Genomic DNA, 21,173 nt, shown 5'->3' on the forward strand with positions numbered 1-21,173 from the left:
AATGGTTTGATTATGACCATGGCAATGATTATTTCAGGAAACCAACCTTTTCCCTGCTCCATTCCCAAAGAGGAGTATATTACTTAAATAGGACATCTAGTGATTCTTGGTTTAAAGAAAACACTGTCTTAATTTAACTGTTTTTCTTCTTAAGATGTGCCTATTATGTACATAGAAAGAAATCCTAATTAAATATCCCACCCAAATGGGATAGTTAGATGAGATTACCCACTCCAGGCTGCAGGGGTTTAAGATTTTAAGGAGCAGGGACAGGAAATCAGCAGCCAATGGAGTCCTTCATTCATTCATAAAATAACTGGCTGATCAGTAGGGGCAGAGCACTTGGCTGGACATGGAGGGAAATAAGCCACTGAGAGGCTGCCGTGAGGAGCAACCATTTCATGTGCACAAACAGTCATCAAACATGGGGTGGAGAGCAGTGGGCACAGGGAAACTCCCAGACCAGGTGCTAAGGGAAGTTCAAGGGAGGGACTGCTGTAAAATGTTTCTTTGGTCAGGTAGGGCTCTGAGGGGATTTTTAAGACTCCTCTGTTAAGTCTGGCAGAGTATATAGAACACAGAGTGATTAAATTCTAGCTCAGATGCCTAGGAATGCCGGGCACACCATTTATCCTTCCTAAGCATTGGTTTCTTCATCTCTAAAATGGAGAATAGAATCACCTGGGCATAGAGTTTTGAAGAGTATTAAATGAAAGAATATATATAAAGCACCTGGTGCCATATTCGGCACATGGTAGGTACTCAACAAACAGTAGCCATGTGCGAATCTGCCGTTCGGACCACTCTGACTAGGGCAAGCCAGCAGTGATTCTGCACCCCGCCCTCCACACTTGTGCTCCTTTAATCCATGCTTCGAGATTTAACATGATGTAGTATCCTCTGTGGTTTCATCCTATTGTTTCAAATCTATTGATCTTGTCTCTCCAAACTCTTTAAAGGCAAGGTGTATGCTCTTTCCTATATTCCCCCAAGCCTTGGTACGGAGTGGAGTACACAGAAGCCACTCAAGACATACTTGTGGATTTGGAAGACTGGAGAGATTTGGGAAGTAGAAAATCTTACACAACGGCCTGTGGGAGAAATCTTCCCTGTGGAGGAGTGTCCCCTGACCTGGCCCGGTGCTGAGCCCAGAGCAGGCACGCCATAAATGTAAATATTTAAGTGGGGTCCCTATTTCATTTTGAAACCCAACTGCCACATAAACTCCAAAATAAATCAATTGAGGGAATAGTAAATAACTTGTATTCAGTTGCTGAATGATCAAATCATATATCCCAATCTTGTGTTTTCAAGAAGGGACTGGTGTCTTATTAAACTAATGGTATGGCACAGCTCTTCTTCTGAAGGAATCATTGTATCTGTTATTTTGGTGGTGGTTTTATCTTTTCTTTAGAGAAATGCTAAAATGCAAAAAAAAAAAAAAAAAAAAAAGAGCCAATTGCACTGTGAAGATCTGTACAAAACCAATCTAAATTAACCTCATTGTGGCTTTTGGGTGTGTTCTTTATTTGGTTTTAAAAACCAAACTAGTATTTTTTTAAAGTATTTTTTAAGAAAGACAAAAACAAACAATAAAAATAAAGATTCCGTAGCTGAAAAAACTAAATTTTTCTTGGGAAGAAATTTCTAGATTACAAATGACAACCAATCGTATTGCTAATCTCACCTTTCCTATGTATTTCTGGCAAAAGAATACGTATCACGAACGCTAATATATGATATTAGTATGGTTTGTGAATCTGCAAATGCTCAAAATTAATTGACAGGTAATTTTGGGAAGCAATTAATATGAAGACAAAGATTGCTTTGGTTGCTAGTCAATAGTCAATAAAAGCCACTCTCTTGCTTAACTCCTCTAGGAATTGAAAATACTAGCCATTGGGGTCTCCACCTGATACCCTGACTTCACAACCAATATCTGAATGACAGGTCTTACCAACCTGATCAGATTTCTTTGTTTCCCCTGAAGAAGCAAAAACGCAACGCACTTTGCTAGGAATTAATGGAATAATAATTTAAAAAATGATAATCATTTATTCTTACATAAAATTACTAATCTTCCTAGTTTCTTCATTTTTTCTTTAAATTTCACAAGCAAGTGCTTTTTCTACCCTCTAACAACTGTTTCTAAACTTCCATTACTCCTCTTGAAGAGGGTTTAGGATCGAATCGCTATATCATGACGAGAGTGTACCAAAAAAAGGCATTTGGTTCATAGTATCTCAGAAATGTTCATATTAGCAAAATTTTCCATCACAGGTAGGCATAGACTGAATTATTGAGTTATTTAAAATAGAAACCTAATACTTTCAAGTCTTTCAAATAATGAGACTCTTTTGTAAAGAAATTCTTTGGTGATGGTTTGTGCTATATATAGAAGGGTATATAAAAAGCTAGAGAAAAAATTAATGCAAATAAATTAGAGCAAAGTCTGCCCTCTGCTGCAGTTCAGTGGTTTCCACCCAGTCAGGTTTTTAGTTGAAATAGCTCAGCACTAACAAATCAATCTCAAGTCATTAAAAAAAATTTTTTTTGTAATACTGAAAAACAATATTAGTGCCTACATAATAGATTAAAGCAATTACACTATTATTATTTTAGGACACTGTAAATTTCTAGTACTGATGTATTTTTGTTACCAAATGGCATTTATAAAATAATAATGATGCTGAAATATATATGAATCATGTAAAGTATGTCATTCCAGGGAGCCAGCTAAGTTGGTCATTGATAATTTAATATTCTTCCTTGTTCTGCTTAAATAAGGGCCGAAGCAGTTATATTTTCACAAAAACACAGAAGTTCTTATTTAGTAACTAATAAAAACCTAGTTTTTGTTTACCCTGAATTTTTGGCCAGTACCTCCTAAACCCATTCAGTATTAGTGCTTAGCCTTGGCAACCTTTATTCTTTAAGCCTCACTCAAACCCTAGCCTTGAATAGCACTGACCAAAGCCATGGCATTCTTGTATTCTTCTCTCCTGGCCCAGGTTGGTGTCCGATTTAGAACTGATCAAGCCAGTATCAGAACTTGACTTTTACAAAAATGTATCTACAACTCGAGGTTTATATTTCTAAAAATTCCCTCCACGAGCATCTCCTTTCTTCTAATAACAAGATGATATATATTTAAATAAAAGCTTCTTTTAAAAGTCTATCTTCTCGTCCCTCTTAGTCTTATAATGAAAACAATGCTTTTCATGTCTGATACCACTTTCCACTTATTCCCCAGATAATAGAATAGACAGTATTGACACAAATGTAAAATGTTGGCTTCATTCACTGCCAGATTCAGTAAATGAAGATTTGAGGCTATAGGGGAGAAATCCTTAGAATTTAGAAAAGCTACCCAACTAAATTAATTAAAAATGTCATTTTTTAACTCAAGTTGACTCCACTATAAATCTGTTCTTTAAAACAAAACATGTAATTGCCCCCTGCAAAGTAGATTAGAAATCCACACTTTTTCCTTGTAGGGGGGAGAAAAAAAGCAAAAAAATAAACACTTTTATCAACATCCTCTGATAAACATTCCAAAGAGTCATTTGCGCGAAAGTATTTACTGTACCTAAGATGTCACACAGCCTCCCCAGCTGCATGTTCTGCTTTGTGTTGAAGTCGGCAATATTTTGTCGCACAGGCTGGGAATATCCTAAAAGACAAACAGGGTGTCGGAACGCAGAAAGAGCAAGTCAGTATGGCAAAATGGCACACTAGGATTTCCAAGTGTCACAGTCCACATTTCCAGGAAAGAATTTTCTCTGCAGCATCCTGCAGACACAATCTAACTCCTGACACTGAGATCCTTGCTTCTCAGGGGATTAAGCATTATTCTGGAAGATGTGCTAAGCAGCATATTCTGCAAGAGAAGAGTTCATATTTTTCAACACCAGCAAAATCACCGGGAATCAAGATCAGAAAAACATGAGGAAAATTTCTGACATTTAACGTGAAGGTTCAAAACAACGTTGAAGAAAATTATTGCTCAGGGTTTAAAACAAAAACAAAAACAAAACTAGGTTGGCTCATTTAACTTGTGCTTTCCGTGGAGCATTTTGAAGATGTGTCCCCAGAATCATTCTAAACTGACACACAGATTTCAGAGACACCCCTTGCTGTCAGGAATATGTGTTTAAGTAATTCTGAATACTTAAGAAATATGATTCTGCTCACCGGGTCAAAAGAAATTTGAACCTTTTAAAGGGCGATAAAGGTTAATGCAGTTACTTTGTCAGCACTAATAAAAGTCCTGTGGCTGGCCTTCATGTTCACTGGAAACAGAGCAGGAGAAAATTGCGTATGGATTACTGTTGTCCAAAAATCTTTTACAAAAGATGCAATGGCGGCAACACTTTGTGCTGGCATTTCAGGGGTTAAAAAAATAAGTGGCTCAAAACATGAACTTAAAAGGCGTGCGTACTCACAGGCAGGTATAATTGCTTATATGAAATTCAGCAACTGTAGGTGCAACTTATTTTTTTTTTAAGTAAAATTGCTTTTCACATTTTGAAGAGATGCTTCAATGCCTCCTTGTGGTTAGTGAGCCCAAACACATGTTTCAAGTGAAGCTGCTATAGATAAAGTGATTTTAAATATTGCCTCTTTGAGTTGTGACACAGATTTCCTTTTCGGCATAAGGAAAACTATAGCAATTCAGGCAACAGGGCTTCAGATCAAATGCACTCTGATAATTGGCTCTTTGCTTTGATGTCAGTGTTTAAACACTAGACAATGTCTGGAAATTAAATGAGTGTACAATTCATCTTAAAGTCTCCCGTTTGCTTTATGCAGATGAACTGAAGAACTAAAGAGGCAGAAGGACAAATTAGGTGACTTATTTTTGAAAAATTATTTATTTCTGAAGTAGTTTCGGGAACTTCATTCCACATATGAAAGTTAATACAGACTGCTGCAAACAATGCTGTCTTGATGTGTGATCGTTTTAACTTATTGTAGGATTTTGCATATTGTATAATTCTGTTGATATTCAGATAACCGTTTAGGAAGATGTATTGTGAGTAACTCCTATATCAAAACTATAAGAAGGCAGGAAAAATGCCTAAAGGATAAAGTATGAGTAAGAAAAGTGCCTGAGAGCATTCCATGAATGCATTTCCTTTCAGAAGTAAAGATAAAAGGCAGTGTGAGATGTCTCATTAAGATGATGTCCAATTTAAAATATAAAGGATGTCTGATCACTTTGTTGCCGCGCATGCAGCATGTGAGTGAGTAAGTCTGTGTTGCAACCAAGAGCTGGAGGTCAGTTTTCCAACAAATGACTTGGTACCTCTGTTACCATTGATCAGAATGCGTAATAAAATGTCTATGAAAAATTATGATAGAACCGGTTACCAGTATACCTGTTTCAAAGAACTGAAAGCAATCTCAGAACGTTGTCATAGAGGATCATATGAAGTAACAAATATGAAGACATTTTGTAAATGCTGTGTAAACATAAGGTATTTTGATGTTATGGAGGATAGACATACTTCCAAAGCCTATAACAACGGCAACAACAAATCCTGTGACAAGCAAGAGACCATTCTACGTGGACAAGATACAATGTAAGTACTGTTGCCATCCCCAGAGCAGAAGTTGGGAGTCAGTTTTTTTTAAGTTAGATTTATAATTACGTCTTTAAAAAAACTAAAAAAAAATTTTTTAATGTTTATTTATTTTTGAAGGAGAGAGAGAGAGACAGAGTGTGAGTGGGGGAGGGGCAGAGAGAGACACACAGAATCTGAAGCAGGCCCCAGGCTCTGAGCTGTCAGCACAGAGCCCGACGTGGGGCTTGAACTCACAAACTGCGAGATCATGACCTGAGCTGAAGTCAGACGCTCAACCAACTGAGCCACCCAGGCACCCCGTTTTTAAAAATAATTTTATGTTTATTTATTTTTGAGAGAGAGAGAGAGAGAGAGAGCAGGAGAGGAGCAGAGAGAGAGCACAGCACAGAATCTGAAGCAGGCTCCAGGCTCTGAGATGTCAGCACAGAGCCCAACGTGGGGCTCAAACATATGAACTGCCAAATCATGGCCTGAGCCAAAGTCAGATGCTCAACTGATTGAGCCACCCAGGCACCCCTATCCTTATGTCTTGTACACCCACAGAGTACATGTGTTGACACCTGGGTGAAAAACCCTCATTGATGCTGATAGTGCATATATTAAATACAATAGTGACTTAACCAGTGGCTATCAGCAAGGATGCTGTGGCGTTGGGGAGCTCAGCAGACCTGCTTGGAGGTGATGAAACATGACACTTGAGAATATAATCTACGGAGACATGGTACTTCAAAGGTCACTGGGGGAGCCTTGAGACATCATCTACTTCAACCCTGTCATGTTACAGATAAGGAAATTCAGTTTAAGTGTCTTGTCTCTTGTCCAAGATCATATATACCTACACATTACTATACAGTTTGGACAGGACATATTTAGGTCTTGCAGAAAAGTGATTGCATAAAAGAAGAAAGAAGGCAACACTCATCAGGTGTGAGCAGAGATCTCCAGAAGGGATAAAGTCTTTGCCTCTTCTCTCACTTTTATTTCTAATTGTTGCTGCAGGCAGAAAATGGCCCTCCAGAGATGTCCGTGTCCTCATCCCTGGAACCTGTGAATACGTTAGGTTACATGGCAAAGGGGAAATCAAGCTGCAAATGGAATTAAGCTTGCTAATCAGCTGACCTTGAAATAAGGGGATTGTCCTGGATTATTTGGTTAGATCCAAAGTAATCACAAAAATTCTTAAAAGTAGAAGAGGGAAACAGGAGAGGAGAGAGTCAGAGAAGCTGTGACCATAGAAGAAAGGCACAGAGAGATGCTTGTTGCTGGTGTTAAAGACGGAAGGAGGCCAACAGCTCTCTTCATTCACTCCTTTTTGGGTAGCTTCTAGAAGCTGGAAAGGAGAAGGAAACAGATTCTCCCATAGAGCCTCTAGAATGGAACACATCCTACCAACACCTTGATTTAGCCCCTCTCGGACTTCTGAACAAAGAATTATTACTTTAAGGGAATACCTTTTTATTGTTTAAGCCACTTAGCTTGTGGGAACTTGTTAGAGAGTGACAGGAAACGAATACGTTGCCTCCCTTTCAACTTTTATAAAATGGGTTCTCTGATCTGGAGAATTTGGGGGAGATCAGAGAATGGTGAGTGGGACCTCTAGCCTTTTCTGGGTCCTCATCAGCGCAGGAGGAAACAGCACTGGCATAACGGGGAACTCTCTCTTCCTTATCACTTTAGAGAGGGACCCAGCCTCCTTCCTTATGGCCATCCTCTTTGACAGAGTGTTCCGTCATTTCTCAAAATGTTATGCCTCTGCTTCACTCCAGAGGAGGATACCTGAGAGACACCTCTTTGAAGTTACCCAACTACTTTTGGTCTATTGAGCCAAGGACGCTCATCAGTGGTTCCTGGCCATCAGCCCTCCACCTTCACCCCTTCGTTCGTCTCCTCTCCCTTCCTTATCCCCACTCCTGCACAAACTCCTATCAGATGATGCTAATGGCTTCTTTGCACCCAGGGAACTGGCTCTGCTGGAGTTGGCCTTTCTTCCACAGAAACCCATGAGTGAGGCTGTGCTCAGTGACTGTGCCTCCTTGGGACCGGTGTGTGCCTCTGTGACAGGCCTCTACTGTTGCATTAGAGCACATACTCTTGAACAGCCGGCTTATCACCCTGTGGTTGACTCCTAGTTCCTTTTGTCTCCAAGTCATATTCCTTCCAGGGTCCCCGAGGCAGAGAAGGGGTTAGCAATGGACTTCTAGTTACCAAGTCATCATTTATCTAATCACCCTGGCCTGAGATGGTAGTCAGCCGTGCCTCAATTTGATGGACTGGAGCAGAAGTTCTCAACCTTTTCCCCATTTTGAAACACGTGCTCTGTGATGTTCACATGCATCACACACTCCTACAGGCATACATCAGGTGACAACAGCAATAGTGATAACTCCATCCCTTTCTCTTCCATTCAAGAAAGCATACTTGGATGTGAGCTGAGCAAAAGTGACATTGTTATAGAGATAATCCTGAATTACTCCAGTTCATAAAGAAAAGTTAACATCCAGCTTTGGTAGTGTAACTGTAAAAATTTCAGGGAACATGTGACATATGTCACAATCAATTATCCATTAGCATACTGCAGTCATCCAGAGAAATGTGATCTAGACATTATGGTTATACCCAGGTTTTAATTACTTGTGCAAGTGTGAGAGCGCAAGCTACTGAGATAAGAGATTAACGTACAGTGAGAGCCTAGCTGGTTATTTATATGTATGTAGTATATCCAGTGTCAGATTGATGAAAATAAAACTGAGCATTGTCTTGGGGGGACCGCTAAGGGGGATTAGGCAATTTTGTGATGGTGACATAGAAAACATAGGAGGTGCTTAAATATTTGTTGAGTGTCGAAAACATTCTCAAACTAACCTGGCCAGATGGGTTCTGTGTGGTTCTGAAAGTCTCCTGTTTAAAAGAGTGAAGACTTTCTAATGTTCGAACTTTTTATCAACGGCTTTATCAGTGGAGGGCCAGCATTGCATGCAGCTAAAGCCAGTGATGTCCAAAGCCTGGTCTAGAGACCATGGAAGGTCTTGAGACCCTTTCAGTGGTTCTGGAAGGTCAAAACTATTTTCCAAATAATACTGAGATGATGGTTACCTTGTTCAGTCTTGTCCTCTCACAAAATACAAAAAAAGTATTGATACAGTTTCAAATTCCACATTGGAACTCACATAAAAATTACCATTCACTGTTGAGTTTTGGTATAAAATCAAAGCAGAATATACACAATTATCTGAAAAGGCTATAAAACATATAAAATAGTCTTCCCTTTTCCAAATACTTATCTGCGTAGGGCCAGATTTTCTTCATATGCTTCAGTCAAAACAACATATTGCAACAGATGAATACAGAAATAGATATGAGAATCCAACTATGTTCTATTAAGAGATTTGCAAACTTGTTAACTAGTGCAACTCTTCTCATTGAGTTTTTTTTGTTTGGGAAAATAAAGGCTTTGTTTAACAAAATTATGTTATTTAGGTTACGTTGGTGATGGATTTCTTATTGTTACTTGAAAGTAAATTAAATATTTTTAAATATTCTCAGTCTTGGTTTCTAGTGTGGTATTGATGCATATAACCTATGTAACCAGTGCTTTTTAGGGCTCTCAATAGTTGTTACGAGTGTAAGTTTGAGGGCTGCTGAGCAAACATTTTCATATTTTTTTCATGAGAATGAAGGCAGTGGCAAAGAGTATAGTTTTATCTTAGTATATACAAGACCCTTTTCAGAGCATATCCTAATAGTACTCCATTTCACGAAAAGCTCGTGAGCCAGTGTTACTGACTGACACTCAGTTCAATGCTGTTTCTGTACTTCACGGTACAACATCAGATAGCTCAAGGCCAACTGTGTGATTTAATATTACAGGGTCAGGGGGCCAACTCTGGTCCAACCAATGAATGAGTGTTGATTTGGATTAGTTGGATGAATACAGTGTGTTTTCGTTTTAATTCAGGCTGTAAAGGAATTTTGAAAGTCGAAGTGTACTTTGTTCCTGATCTCAAACGCTGTGTGTATTTTGGGGAACTGTTTTCTGGGAGATCTCGGCAGTACATCTGTGTCAAGCACCTACTGTAGCAATACCATAGCTGAACTGTGGTTCCCATAACTACCTGCCAAGATATACATTGAAGACCATGAAGATTTGATTGAAAGTCCTAATTTCCTAGCCCTGAGGTGAAAGGGGCAGAGCCTATCATGTCTTTGAGGTGTCCACTCAAAAAAAAAAACCCTCAAGAAACTAAAAGGACGCCAGTGTGCTTGGAGGCATAGTAAAAATGTGATTTCAGCCATAATGCTCTTAGCTGTGGTCCTCTACCCTGCCCCTGTTCACAAAAGGAAGCGACCCCTGGTTCTTACCTTTCGATAGAAGGGAGTGGAGTTAGGGATCTACTGTCTCATGACAATTTGGGGTAGGGTCAGTTGTACACAAAAGTAAGTTCTATCTTTTAGGCTTCCATGACAGTGCAGATCAGCAGAAAGATGTTGTTTTTTCACGAGACTCACAAAAACAGAATCCACAACTTTATGGAAGGGGAGTATCTCGGAGACCACGAATTGTGTTTGCTCCAAGGATACATTGTTGAAGTGATTCACAGAGAGGAAAAAACGAAGCTGAACTATATAGATTCCTTTTAGCCATTAAATCACTTGGCGATGAAATAAAAGATTACACAGAGAAAAGAGAAAAATCCCACCTCAATAATTCCCTATTTTTCTTTTAAAGGAGGGAGAGAAGTGAGAGAGGAAAATCATCACAGGGGGGTTTACTTGGCTGGAGGTGCCTCATACCTGCTCATGGCATCAGAGCTGCATACGTGGCACATCTCATTTAATGTCAACAGATTTTAAAATGCCACTGAGTTTAAGTGTAGCACCAAATGATACACTGTAATAAAGGAGCACAGGGGTTAAATTAAAAGTGGAGGAGGTAACTCAGCCAAAGAAACTGGAAGCAGAATTAGTTTGTAGGTTTTATTTAGACCTCTGATTTTTCTAGAGGAATTAGGATTCTTTGTTGCAGTTCTTTCTCATTTGACAGATAGATTTTGCTTAAAATAGACCCTAGTATTCTATTCCTGCTATAAACCATAGTAGATTATTTTGTTATATTATTGTATTTCATTGTATTTCATTAATAAAAATGATAAAAATATCTAATATCCAATTAAGAGATTAGCCTATATACTATGGAAAGACTGAGGTGTTGTGTTTTTTTTTTTTAATCATCTTAGGAAATTACAAGGCTGATCAGTTTCTTCGGACAGTTAACCAACAGCATCCCACCTCTCCTGTCTGTTAAAAATAGCTAAAACTTTTTGTTACATATAGGAATACTACTCAAAGTATAGAACAGTCAATTAAGTTTTATTATTTATGTATTTATTTAAGATTATTTATTTATTTATTTATTTATTTGAGAGAGAGAAAGAGAGAGTGAATGCGAGAGGGAGAGGGACGGAGTGACAGGAAGAGACAGAATCTTGAGCAGGCTCCATGCCCAACTCAGGGCTTCATGTCACCACCACGAGATCATGATCTGAGCCGAAATCAAGAGTCGGATGCTTAACCGACTGAGCCACCCAGGTGCCTCTATTTATTTACTTATTTTTAAAGATTTTATTTTTAAGTAATCTCTACACCCAATGTGGGCCTCGAACTCATGAGTCTGAGATCAAGAGTTGCATATTCTTCCAACTGAGACTGCTAAGCACCCCTCAATCAAATTTCTTAGCTCCTCCTTTCAAAGGGGTTACTCTGCAATATGTAATTATCTTAATGTTCATATCATCAAGTCACAGACTTGAAAATACTTGATAAATATTTTGTGGTCAAAAACATTACTGAAAGGCCCGCCTTCATGTGATCATTGGTTTGGAGAATGCAATTATTCTTGTGGGTGCAAAACTGCCTAAACAACCAAATACTTATAACTGCAATGTACTGTACAGTTATCAGCTACTAATATTTAATTTTGAGGGTTCAAACAAGTTAGTGCAACCCCAAGTGGCTAGCAACACGGTGTAATTATTTCTAGGGCTAACACTACACCAGAATTGATTGCAAATTTCCTATGGAAGAGTAAAAGGGGACAACTGTAACTTGTATTAAATGCCTACCTGAATCTTATATGCCTACCAACTGATTTTGACTAGTGATTCCCTCCCACCTCTAAAAACAAAATTACTACATTGAATAGATTTGGTAGAGGGGCATGTGTTTAGAGAAAAATGGTCTTCACTTTTATTTACTTTTGTTTTCATGAACTGTATAGGTAAGTCCTTGGAGCAGGAGACAAAGTGGCCATGTTGCAACTAGCTAAAATCTTCAAGTATTCACAGGGAAAGTGGGGTTCACAAAAAGGTACACCATAATCATTCTAAACTTTCTAAAGAAAGGTTTGAGAATTACATCTGTGGAATAAGTTCAAAGTGACAGGTTAACGTTATTTAAACTTAATTTAATAGCCACAGGTCATTTTATAAAACCTAAAGCATTAAATGTAGAAACAAATACTATTTGATCAGAGCCCAAGTATTCTTCTCATGTGAAAGTGTGTGATTGGGCTTTTTAAATGCTTAGTTGAAAAAAATATACGTGATTGTTCTTATCTCTCAGAAGATGCATGATTAGCATTTTTTTAAAAAATGGGTTATTGGGATGCCTGGATGGCTCAGCCAGTTAAGCATCAGACTCTTGATTTCGGCTCAGGTCATGGTCTCATGGTTCGTGGACTCGGGCCCCACATTGGGCTCTATGCTGACAGCATGGAGCCTGCTTGGGTTTCTCTCTCCCTCTCTCTCTGCCCCTCCCCTGCTTGCACTCTGTCTTTCAAAAATAAATAAACATTATTCTATTTTTTGACATTTTATTTATTTTTGAGAGACAGAGAGAGAGAAAGCATGTATGGGGAGGGTCAGAGAGAGAGGGAGACACAGAATCTGAAGCAGGCTCCAGGCTCTGAGCTGCCAGCACAGAGTCTGATGCAGGGCTTGAACTCACCAACTGCAAGATCATGCCCTGAGCTGAAAGCTGGATGCTTAATCGACTCAGCCACCAAGGAGCCCCAATAAATAAACTTTAAAATGGGTTATTCTGTTTGGTGCTTCAGCTCAGGTCATGATCTCGTGGCTCATGAGTTCAAGCCCCATATTGGGCTCTGTGCTGACAGCTCATGGAGTCTGCTTCAGATTCTGTGTCTCTCTCTCTCTCTGTCCCCTCCCACCCCTTCCATGCTCTGTCTCCGTCTCTCTCTCTCTCAAAAATAAATAAAAACATTCAAAAAAAAGTTTTAAAAAATGGGTTATGTTGTTAACAAACAAAAATTACTATAATAGGAAAGACTTTCAGATTTATTATGTGTTTATTTAAACTGAGAATATGTCTTCTAGAAGAAAACTAGTTTTTATTTTTTTTTTTTACATTTATTTATTTTTGAGAGAGAAAGAGACAGAGCGTGAGCAGGGGAGGGGCAGAGAGAGAGGGAGACACAGAATCTGAAGCAGCTCCAGGCTCTGAGCTGTCAGCACAGAGCCTGACATGGGGCTCGAACCCACAAATTGGGAGATCATGACCTGAGCTGAAGTCGCTGTAGTTTCAGGCACCCTGAAAGCTAGTTTTAATATCATATCTAAAATAATGCAATTCAAGTTTTTGACTAGGTTATTTTCTACCTAATCTATATGCAGCAAACCCTTTTGGAGTTTTAAAACGTTTTCATTTAAAATTATTTTTTATTACCCAGTTTAGATTATTGCTCATTATTTTCAAAATTTTACCTCTTTGGATGAAGGCTCTTTTCTATCAGACTTCTCTGCAGGGCTGATTGCATCGGGGGTTTGAAGGGTCAGAGGTGGAGGGAAGGAGTTTGTGGAAATCGTGACTGTAATACCTTCATGCTGTCAACATTGCAAAGTAGGGGGCTTGTTCTATTTCTCGGGGTTTTTTAAAGTGTATTTATTTATTTTGAGAGAGAGAGAGAGGGAGAGCACATGTGTGCGAGCTGGGGAGGGCACAGAGAGAAGGAGACAGAGAATCCTAAGCAGGCTGTGTGCCGTCAGCACAGAGCCCCATGTGGGGCTTGGTCCCACAAACCATGAGATCATGACCTGAACAGAAAGCAGGAATCAGATGCTCAACCAACTGAGCCATCCATGTGCCCTTATTTCTGGTTTTGAATAAAACAGAAAACACAGCAAAATTTCCCACGTAATATCAGGTCAGGTCCACAACTGCAGAAGCGAAAGGCTCTTGCACCTTATTCCAAGGACTCAAGTCTGTTAATTGTGTCTGCAATTAGCCTCTCTGGTTGTAATCAGTTACAAGTGCAATTTCTGAGTGTGAACTAATTTTGTGTGCAAAACTAGTCCCACCAAAACGAAAGCCCAAGTTGGAATGAAATTCAGATCTGTTTTACCTCACTTACATCCTGAGGAGGAACTAATTTCTTCTGTGAGCCATAAAAAGACCCAAACTAAAAGACTGTGCAACTGAAGTACCTTCTTAACTTTTCTGGGAGTACTTAGATGTAAGTACTCTAGATTCTAGGAAAGTTTGCATTACTTTATTACTACTAATATCTCACTAAGTTAAAAGATAATTATATTTATATAATAATTAAAAAAATTTTTTTTGCTTTTTGTATTACTGTTAAAATGCGTTAAATGCTCTATACTGTACATAGGTACACAAACACATATACTCACACAGGAGCACAAATAAATTACAACCTAGAATTCTACTACAATAGATCACTTAATGCATCGCTCTACTTAAAAGGCCTTAACAAAGAGCCAGTCGTATATAAGATGCAGATGTGATGAGTTTTGCTGTTTGTCAAAACTCCCAAGTCCGCTTAGGACATTTGGCCTCACCCAGGAAATTTTTAACACACCAGGTAGGTTAAAAAGCAAAACAAAACGAAAATAAGGAGGCAGACCACCCCACACCTTTTGACAGCAGCTCATGTTTTAAAGGAACTTCCCGTGCAGATTTCTGAGATTCCCAATGTCGTTTTGGCATACCTATCTTACCACTGTGTTGCAGACAACAGCTTTTAAGTTCCCCAATTCATAAATGTAATTAAATAATTACATTAGTGCTAATTAACATGAAACTGCAGATTATTTAAGCGCAAAAAACACTATTCAACTTCTTAATTATTCTTGTTCACACAGCATTTCCTTTTGCTCAGGCGCCCTAGGTGCAAATAAAGCATCCCATCTGCTCGTAATTAGAACTAAATAATTTCAGAGAATGTAGCTTATCATTTTGACTGCACATTTGATTAAAAACAGTGTACAAGCAATATCCTGGCTTATTGGCGTAACAGCAACAACACACGCAAGCCTGTGTTCTTCTATCATTAAAGAAGATCGAAAACATTATCTGTTATTTCAGGGGGAAAAAATACAACTTTTTAGTTCATTTCATACAGATGAAAGCGAATTACAGCAAATCACCTCTCCACTGAATAGCAGCCCCCACATAATGACTTTATTTGCTTAATCCCCAAATTAAACGCCGTTTCGAGCGAGGGCCCTGTGTTATTACTCTCATCATGTCGAGAACATTTTCCTGCCGAGACCAATTTGAATAAAACAAGGGGCCTTCCTTGAACTCAATCAAGGAGCCATAATGTGGTGGGTAATAGAGGTTGCTGATAGATTTGCAGGCAAAAGTGTTATACCTAATGATGGGATATGGATAATAGTCCTCCTGGAGGTCCTGATGCGATTCCAGTTGGCTGCCAGATGCTAAAAATCAAGAAGAGCATTGATCAGTGACAGGAAGCTGTAGTGGATTCATCTAGTCAAACTTCAGCTGTTTTTCCACTGTACAGTTAAGCCAGGCATAAATTATATTAATTGATTTAATTACATACTTAAAACATCTTCCCCAATTAATTTAATTAGGTGGCTACATGATGCTACTGGCAGGGGAAGATTAGAGGCAGCTCACTTAATTAACAGAATATGAATGAAAAAAAGAGAAAGCAAACATAAATGAAATTGTGAGCACTAATTAAAAGGCTGTCTGCAAACTTAAATACTTTCTGACAAAGTGGTGACAGCAATGTAGACAAGAGAGGATTTTTTTTTTCCTAGCAAATTAAAGTGCCAGAAGGTATATATAGGGAGAAAAGGTAGTGCAGTTAAAACATTGATTTTCTGACAGAACTACCATAGTCAAAGTGAAGGGACTTTTTTTCTATAGAAAAAATTGCAATAGATTTTACAGGTGCAAAAGCCAGATTCCTGGTTAGGGCTAAAATATGATGTACAAACACACGTAGGGTTTGTGCATCATACACGGGGAGGAGCGGAAGGCGAGAGAGAGAGGCTGAGGGGGAGGGTAGTTGGAGAGAGAAAGGGAAGATGAAGAGACAACTTGCTGCAATCGCTCAAGCAAGAAATGTTTAGAAAAAGAGGTCTGCCTTAACAGCTGGCAGCCTTGTGTACCTTGGCTCGAATACGGAAATTCTCCAGGTGTCTTTCACGTGATTCCTGCAGGATCTTCTTCACTCGGGTCTTATGGCAATGTAAGAGCCACGCGATGGCAATCACACCTGAAGCCCACTTCTGCTGGCGATAAATGAAGAAAATTTGTCTCGCTTTGAAGCATTTCCATGTGGCTTGGATCTTGATGGCAGCCTCTGACTTTCCATCTTGGCCCTTGTACCTTTGGCCCGGAAGATTTAACATCATTTGGATGTGAACTGGGTTCTCTACCAGTGAGAGAAAGTCATATCTGGTAAGTTTATTCTTCAGCTCAAACTCTGGAAGGAAGGCTACCAAATTGTTTCCTTTTATTTTAACTTCTGGTATTGCATAGTCCCTGAGAAACTTCTTGATGTGTTCCAAGAGAGAAAAAATACTTCCCCAGGATAAATTAAAATGTTCCTTGAATGCTGAGAAGTCCGGGGCTGTCGTGTCTATGACACCATTAGAAATAGAGAAGTCATACTCCCATGGTGATTGCACAGCTCTAGAAGGTATTGTGACTTTCATGGCCTGTAAAAGGAAAGCGTCACCAGAGATGAAATATAATTGTGACCTTTTCAAATGAGTTGTCAAGACACACACTGTCACATCATCATCCATTACTCAATGCTAGGAAGAGATGGATCCTAGTTTTGACTTACAAACATGTCATAATAGGAAAGTCTGGCCAGGATTTTTCATGAAACTCATCAACAGAAGAATATCTTAGAGGTTACTCAAAGCTATTAAATTTTTTGGGACACCTGGGTGGCTCAGTCGGTTAAGCATCTGACTTTGGCTCAGGTCATGATCTCGCTGTTTGTGAGTTTGAGCCCTGCGTCGGGCTCTGTGCTGACAGCTCAGAGCCTGGAGCCTGCTTCAGATTCTGTGTCTTCCTCTCTCTCTGCCCCTCCCCTACTCATTCTCTCTCTCTCTCTCTGTCTCTCAAAGAAATAAACATTAACTTTTTTTTAAAGCTATTAAGTTTTTTATACAAGTGTTACAAAATTGTTTAAAGAAGCCGATCATATAAAAGTTATGCATTTAGTTTACTTTGATATGGTCAGCCAACCCATAGTCTCTGCGATTTACATTTTGTACACATTCATGAGTGGAATCATATTCCTGCTTTCTTGTTCGTCTGTTATCCACCAGTCCTGAAAAGCAGGGTGGAATCTTTCTTTGCAGTCTTGACTATAACTTCAAATGTGTGCATCAAGCTGTCCTGCCTCTTCTGACTTTCTAACGGGTCGTCACTTTCCAACATTTACAGTTCTTTTGCCACCTTCTGTTAGGATCCAGGAGGGTTTGTTTGTTTGTTTGTTTGTTTGTTTGTTTGTTTTTTACAAGGAGTGTTATGCTGTGTGTGTTCACCCTTGCCACTCTCTAGGTTTCTCTTGACATTTGTTCTTTTCTACTTAAATCTCGTATCTTCTTAGGGACATACCTGGAGTTGTCTCCAGGTAGAGAGAATCTGAAATCTCATAACAAAACTAAGGAAGACTTTGGTTTTTCATTTTGCTCCCATCTGTACTGATTGAAGTTTTAAGTCATATAAACATACTACATTTACTTCTGAATGTCAAGAGGGTTCTCTAAGAATGGGGTCATGGACAGTTTTTTTCCTTATGCTTTTCTGCATGAAAAAACTGAATAGATGTGATTAAAAATAAAATCCGAAGAGGTTTGGGTGACAACAGTGATATATGTCACACGTATCCCTCAAAAAAATAAAGAAGAGGAAATTTTGGTTGTGTCTGTGTCCAGTGTGAAATCACTATATTTCATCATTGAAACCTGTTGCATTAGAAAAACAGACACTCTGCCCTATGGTCTAAATGTTCCTAATGGTCTGGGAGGGGGAAGGATGGGCATAGATATTTCAGGCTCTGCCTTCTCCTCTGTAAGCCAGGTATCAATTTACTGTGCTGATTGCTTCTTGCTTAGGGATTTAAGGAACAGATTGTCTTCAATATGTCACCATTTACCAATCTTTACCAAATTGTAGGATTATACTGTTCTCTGCATTTTGAAGAGTTTTTAGAGAACTCAAAGAAAAAAAAAAAAAAAGACCCGAGTAATTAATCAATAACCATTATGTCACAGCACTGGGTTGAGTATAACTGTTACATTGTTCATGCTTTGTCTCTACTAAACAAATGTTAATTGATATCAATTAACAAAGTCAAGGCAGAAAGCTATCTAAAAGAAGCCAAGAGATCATTTATAGTAATAGCACAATAAACAAGCACAATTTTTTTTTTTTTAAATAAAGAAAAGAAACACTTCAAATTCTTTTTCTTTTCTCAGGCAGTGGAATAATTAGACTGTCACCTCAGGTAAAAATGCTGAAAAGCAAGTGTTAAGTCCAAGAGGAGGGATTTCCTTGAACTTTAGAGGCAGACTTTAAATTTTTTTTTAAGTTTATTTATTTATTTATTTTGAGAGAGACAGAGACAGCACTAGTGGGGGAGGGGTAGAGAAAGTGGAAGACAGAATCCCAAGCAGGCTCTGCGATCTCAGCCGAGAGCCTTACACGGGGCTCGAACTCACGAAACCACGAGATCACGACCTGAGCCGAGACCTGAGCCAAAAGCAAGAGTCGGACGCTTAACCGACTGAGCCACCCAGGCGCCCCTAGAGGCAGACTTTAAATGGCAGTGAACTTTTTGCACACTTTTAACTTAAGAGTTGTGACAGGCATAGGAATGATGGAAAAAGTCTTCTAGCCAAGACCCTAGCCCTTTCTGACCTTCTCAAGGCATCAAGAGAGAATGTAAACTGTTTGGTGGATAGAAACGAATTCTTGGATGGGCAAGAGAGAGTTGGAGAAGTAATGCCTTGTGTAGCAGACATCAGCGCTGGCAGGAGAAGTCATGGCAAGTGGCACAGGTTCCAACAGAAATGGCCTGTGGGTACGTTTCTGCCTTCCTTCAAGAATGGGTTCTGGGGCGCTTGGGTGGCGCAGTCGGTTAAGCGTCCGACTTCAGCCAGGTCACGATCTCACGGTCCGTGAGTTCGAGCCCCGCGTCAGGCTCTGGGCTGATGGCTCAGAGCCTGGAGCCTGTTTCCGATTCTGTGTCTCCCTCTCTCTCTGCCCCTCCCCCGTTCATGCTCTGTCTCTCTCTGTCCCAGAGGTAAATAAACGTTGAAAAAAAATTAAAAAAAAAAAAAAAAAGAATGGGTTCTAATGGTGGGAAGGTTAGAGTCAAGAGAAGAATGGCCATGCTTCATCAGTGACAAACAGACACGGACAGTCATCACAGATGGACGTGTCTGCAGCTGGCTGGTCCTGCCAGTCACACTTTTGATCCTGTTAACGAGACCCTGAGGCTTCTAGAGGAAATGCAGCTAGGGACGGGACAATTGCTCAAGAACCTGGTTTCCTGGGAAATATTAAACCCTTTTTGAAATTCCTTGTCTTTACAGAGACTCATGTGGAATTGGGACCATCGATGAAAATGGAGCAACCTTGGGAGAAGATTCTGAAAGAAGAGGACTCCAGTCTCTCTCAGGCAGTGCCTTCAAATGGTGTAGGTGTGGGGCGTGTATGTACGTCAGCAAATGAGTTTCATACCTTTGGAAAGAATAGCCCTGGTTTGGGAATGGGGTTACAGATTTGAACAGTGGCTGTTTGAGAACAAAGGGATTATACCTCCCTACCTTCTTGGATGATATTCCAGTAAAGACCTGTTCTCCAAGGAAACACACTCTTGGACATCAAATAGACCACTCAGGCACGGGGAAGCTATGGGTTTGGAGTCAGCTAAAGCATAACTGTAGTACATCTGTCACAGAGAATGCCACACTTGGGAGCACTTCACACTTAGAGCTGGAAAAGACATGTCTCTCAAGAGGAAGGCTTCCCAAATTAAAGCAGTGCATCAGCATTGTGGGATCCATTGAGCAGGTAAAGACAAAGCTGCTTCACAGCCTGCTAGGAATAAGAGCCCTGATTAAAGGTCATGCCAGCCTTCAGATTCCGGTTTCTTCTGCTATTTTTCCTTTACTATTTATCTCCATGAACTTGTCTGCAATTATCTGTCGCCGACATTCTTTCTCTCTGCCTACCTTCCTTCTTTCTATTCCTTCCTTCTTTTCTTTCCTTCCTCCCACTCTCCCTCCCTTTCTCCCTCCCTTTCTCCCTTTCTCCCCTTTTTTTTTTGTTTTTTTCTTTTTAAGATATGCTGTACTCCCAACATGATGTTGCTGAATAGCAATATTGTTTTCCTTCTAGTGGAGATGGCTCTCCGTCATGCCATCCCCATGCTCTCCTGGTCCTTCCTGAGCTCCTGGCCACACCTTCACCAGGGCCCAAACCTGTGGCATTGTTTAGCATCCTGCTCTAACTAACTGAATGGACTAGCTGGGAAATGCTCTTCATCATCTGCAAAGTGTTACTACTAATTAGGTAATTTTGAGAGTTTCTGGAGCAGTAATTTAGGAAGAACTCTGAATTTAAAACAAACAAACAAACAAACAAAACCCAGGAAGGCAAGACGATGATTACATATGCAGGTAAGCTATAAGTGGGAAGCAAAAAATATAGGCCCAGTATTACCTCCTAAATTTTAGAAATAACTGCCACAATGAAAAACTCTAGGGAAAAAAGGCATGTACTTCTAAGATGAATGTGTTTATGAAAAATGTTCTTTTCACACATGTGGGTAGCATGTGGATGCAGGATTAAACCATATCTGAGGATCCCTAAATTAGATATAACCAAGATCTCCTGGTGGTAAATGGTCAAGTATATGGGATAATCCAATATGGATATCATCTTTAGGGAAGGATTTGCCTAGAAGGACAGACTAAAATTGCTTTTGAATCCATAAACTGATGTTCAGTTTCTCCAAAACGCAAACATATCCATGATTAATTACCTTTGGCAGCGCTGTTGTGTGAAAAAGAATAAATTCTTCCTGCCATTAGGGCTCTATGTGAGTGCTTACATTCAGAGTATGAGTGAAGTGACTCTCAGAGATGGAACTTTCATTCTTTCCTGAAAACCAGGGAGGCCATTGGTCTGGCCTGTTCTTTAATAACTGTTAACAGTCTGAAATGTGTTAAGCTTTGTACAAAACAGATATCAGTACCTCAGATT

General features: G+C 39.5%; 1 protein-coding gene and 1 long non-coding RNA gene across 14 annotated transcripts in view; one reads left to right on the plus strand and one right to left on the minus strand.

Moving 5' to 3' along the window:
- LOC109500617 overlaps window positions 1-21,173 on the plus strand; it is a 193,361-nt gene that overhangs the window by 106,213 nt on the left and 65,975 nt on the right. Inside the window, exons 5-6 of the long non-coding RNA XR_006600075.1 lie at window positions 16,100-16,340; window positions 19,499-19,979. This is a non-coding gene — a long non-coding RNA (uncharacterized LOC109500617). The remainder of the gene's footprint in view (window positions 1-16,099; window positions 16,341-19,498; window positions 19,980-21,173) is intronic.
- Window positions 1-21,173, minus strand: part of IQCH (IQ motif containing H) — a 213,662-nt gene that overhangs the window by 86,042 nt on the left and 106,447 nt on the right. For 12 of the 13 annotated variants that reach the window (XM_045060685.1, XM_045060684.1, XM_045060690.1 and 9 more), the window contains 3 exons: window positions 16,049-16,600; window positions 15,277-15,343; window positions 3,590-3,673 (listed from right to left, as the gene is read on the minus strand). In XM_045060685.1, the coding sequence (XP_044916620.1) occupies window positions 3,590-3,673; window positions 15,277-15,343; window positions 16,049-16,600 (703 nt within the window). The remainder of the gene's footprint in view (window positions 1-3,589; window positions 3,674-15,276; window positions 15,344-16,048; window positions 16,601-21,173) is intronic. The other variant, XR_006600074.1, reaches the window with a different exon arrangement.

Source organism: Felis catus, chromosome B3, assembly GCF_018350175.1.
Source record: "Felis catus isolate Fca126 chromosome B3, F.catus_Fca126_mat1.0, whole genome shotgun sequence".
In the NCBI taxonomy this organism is placed as follows: domain Eukaryota; kingdom Metazoa; phylum Chordata; class Mammalia; order Carnivora; family Felidae; genus Felis; species Felis catus.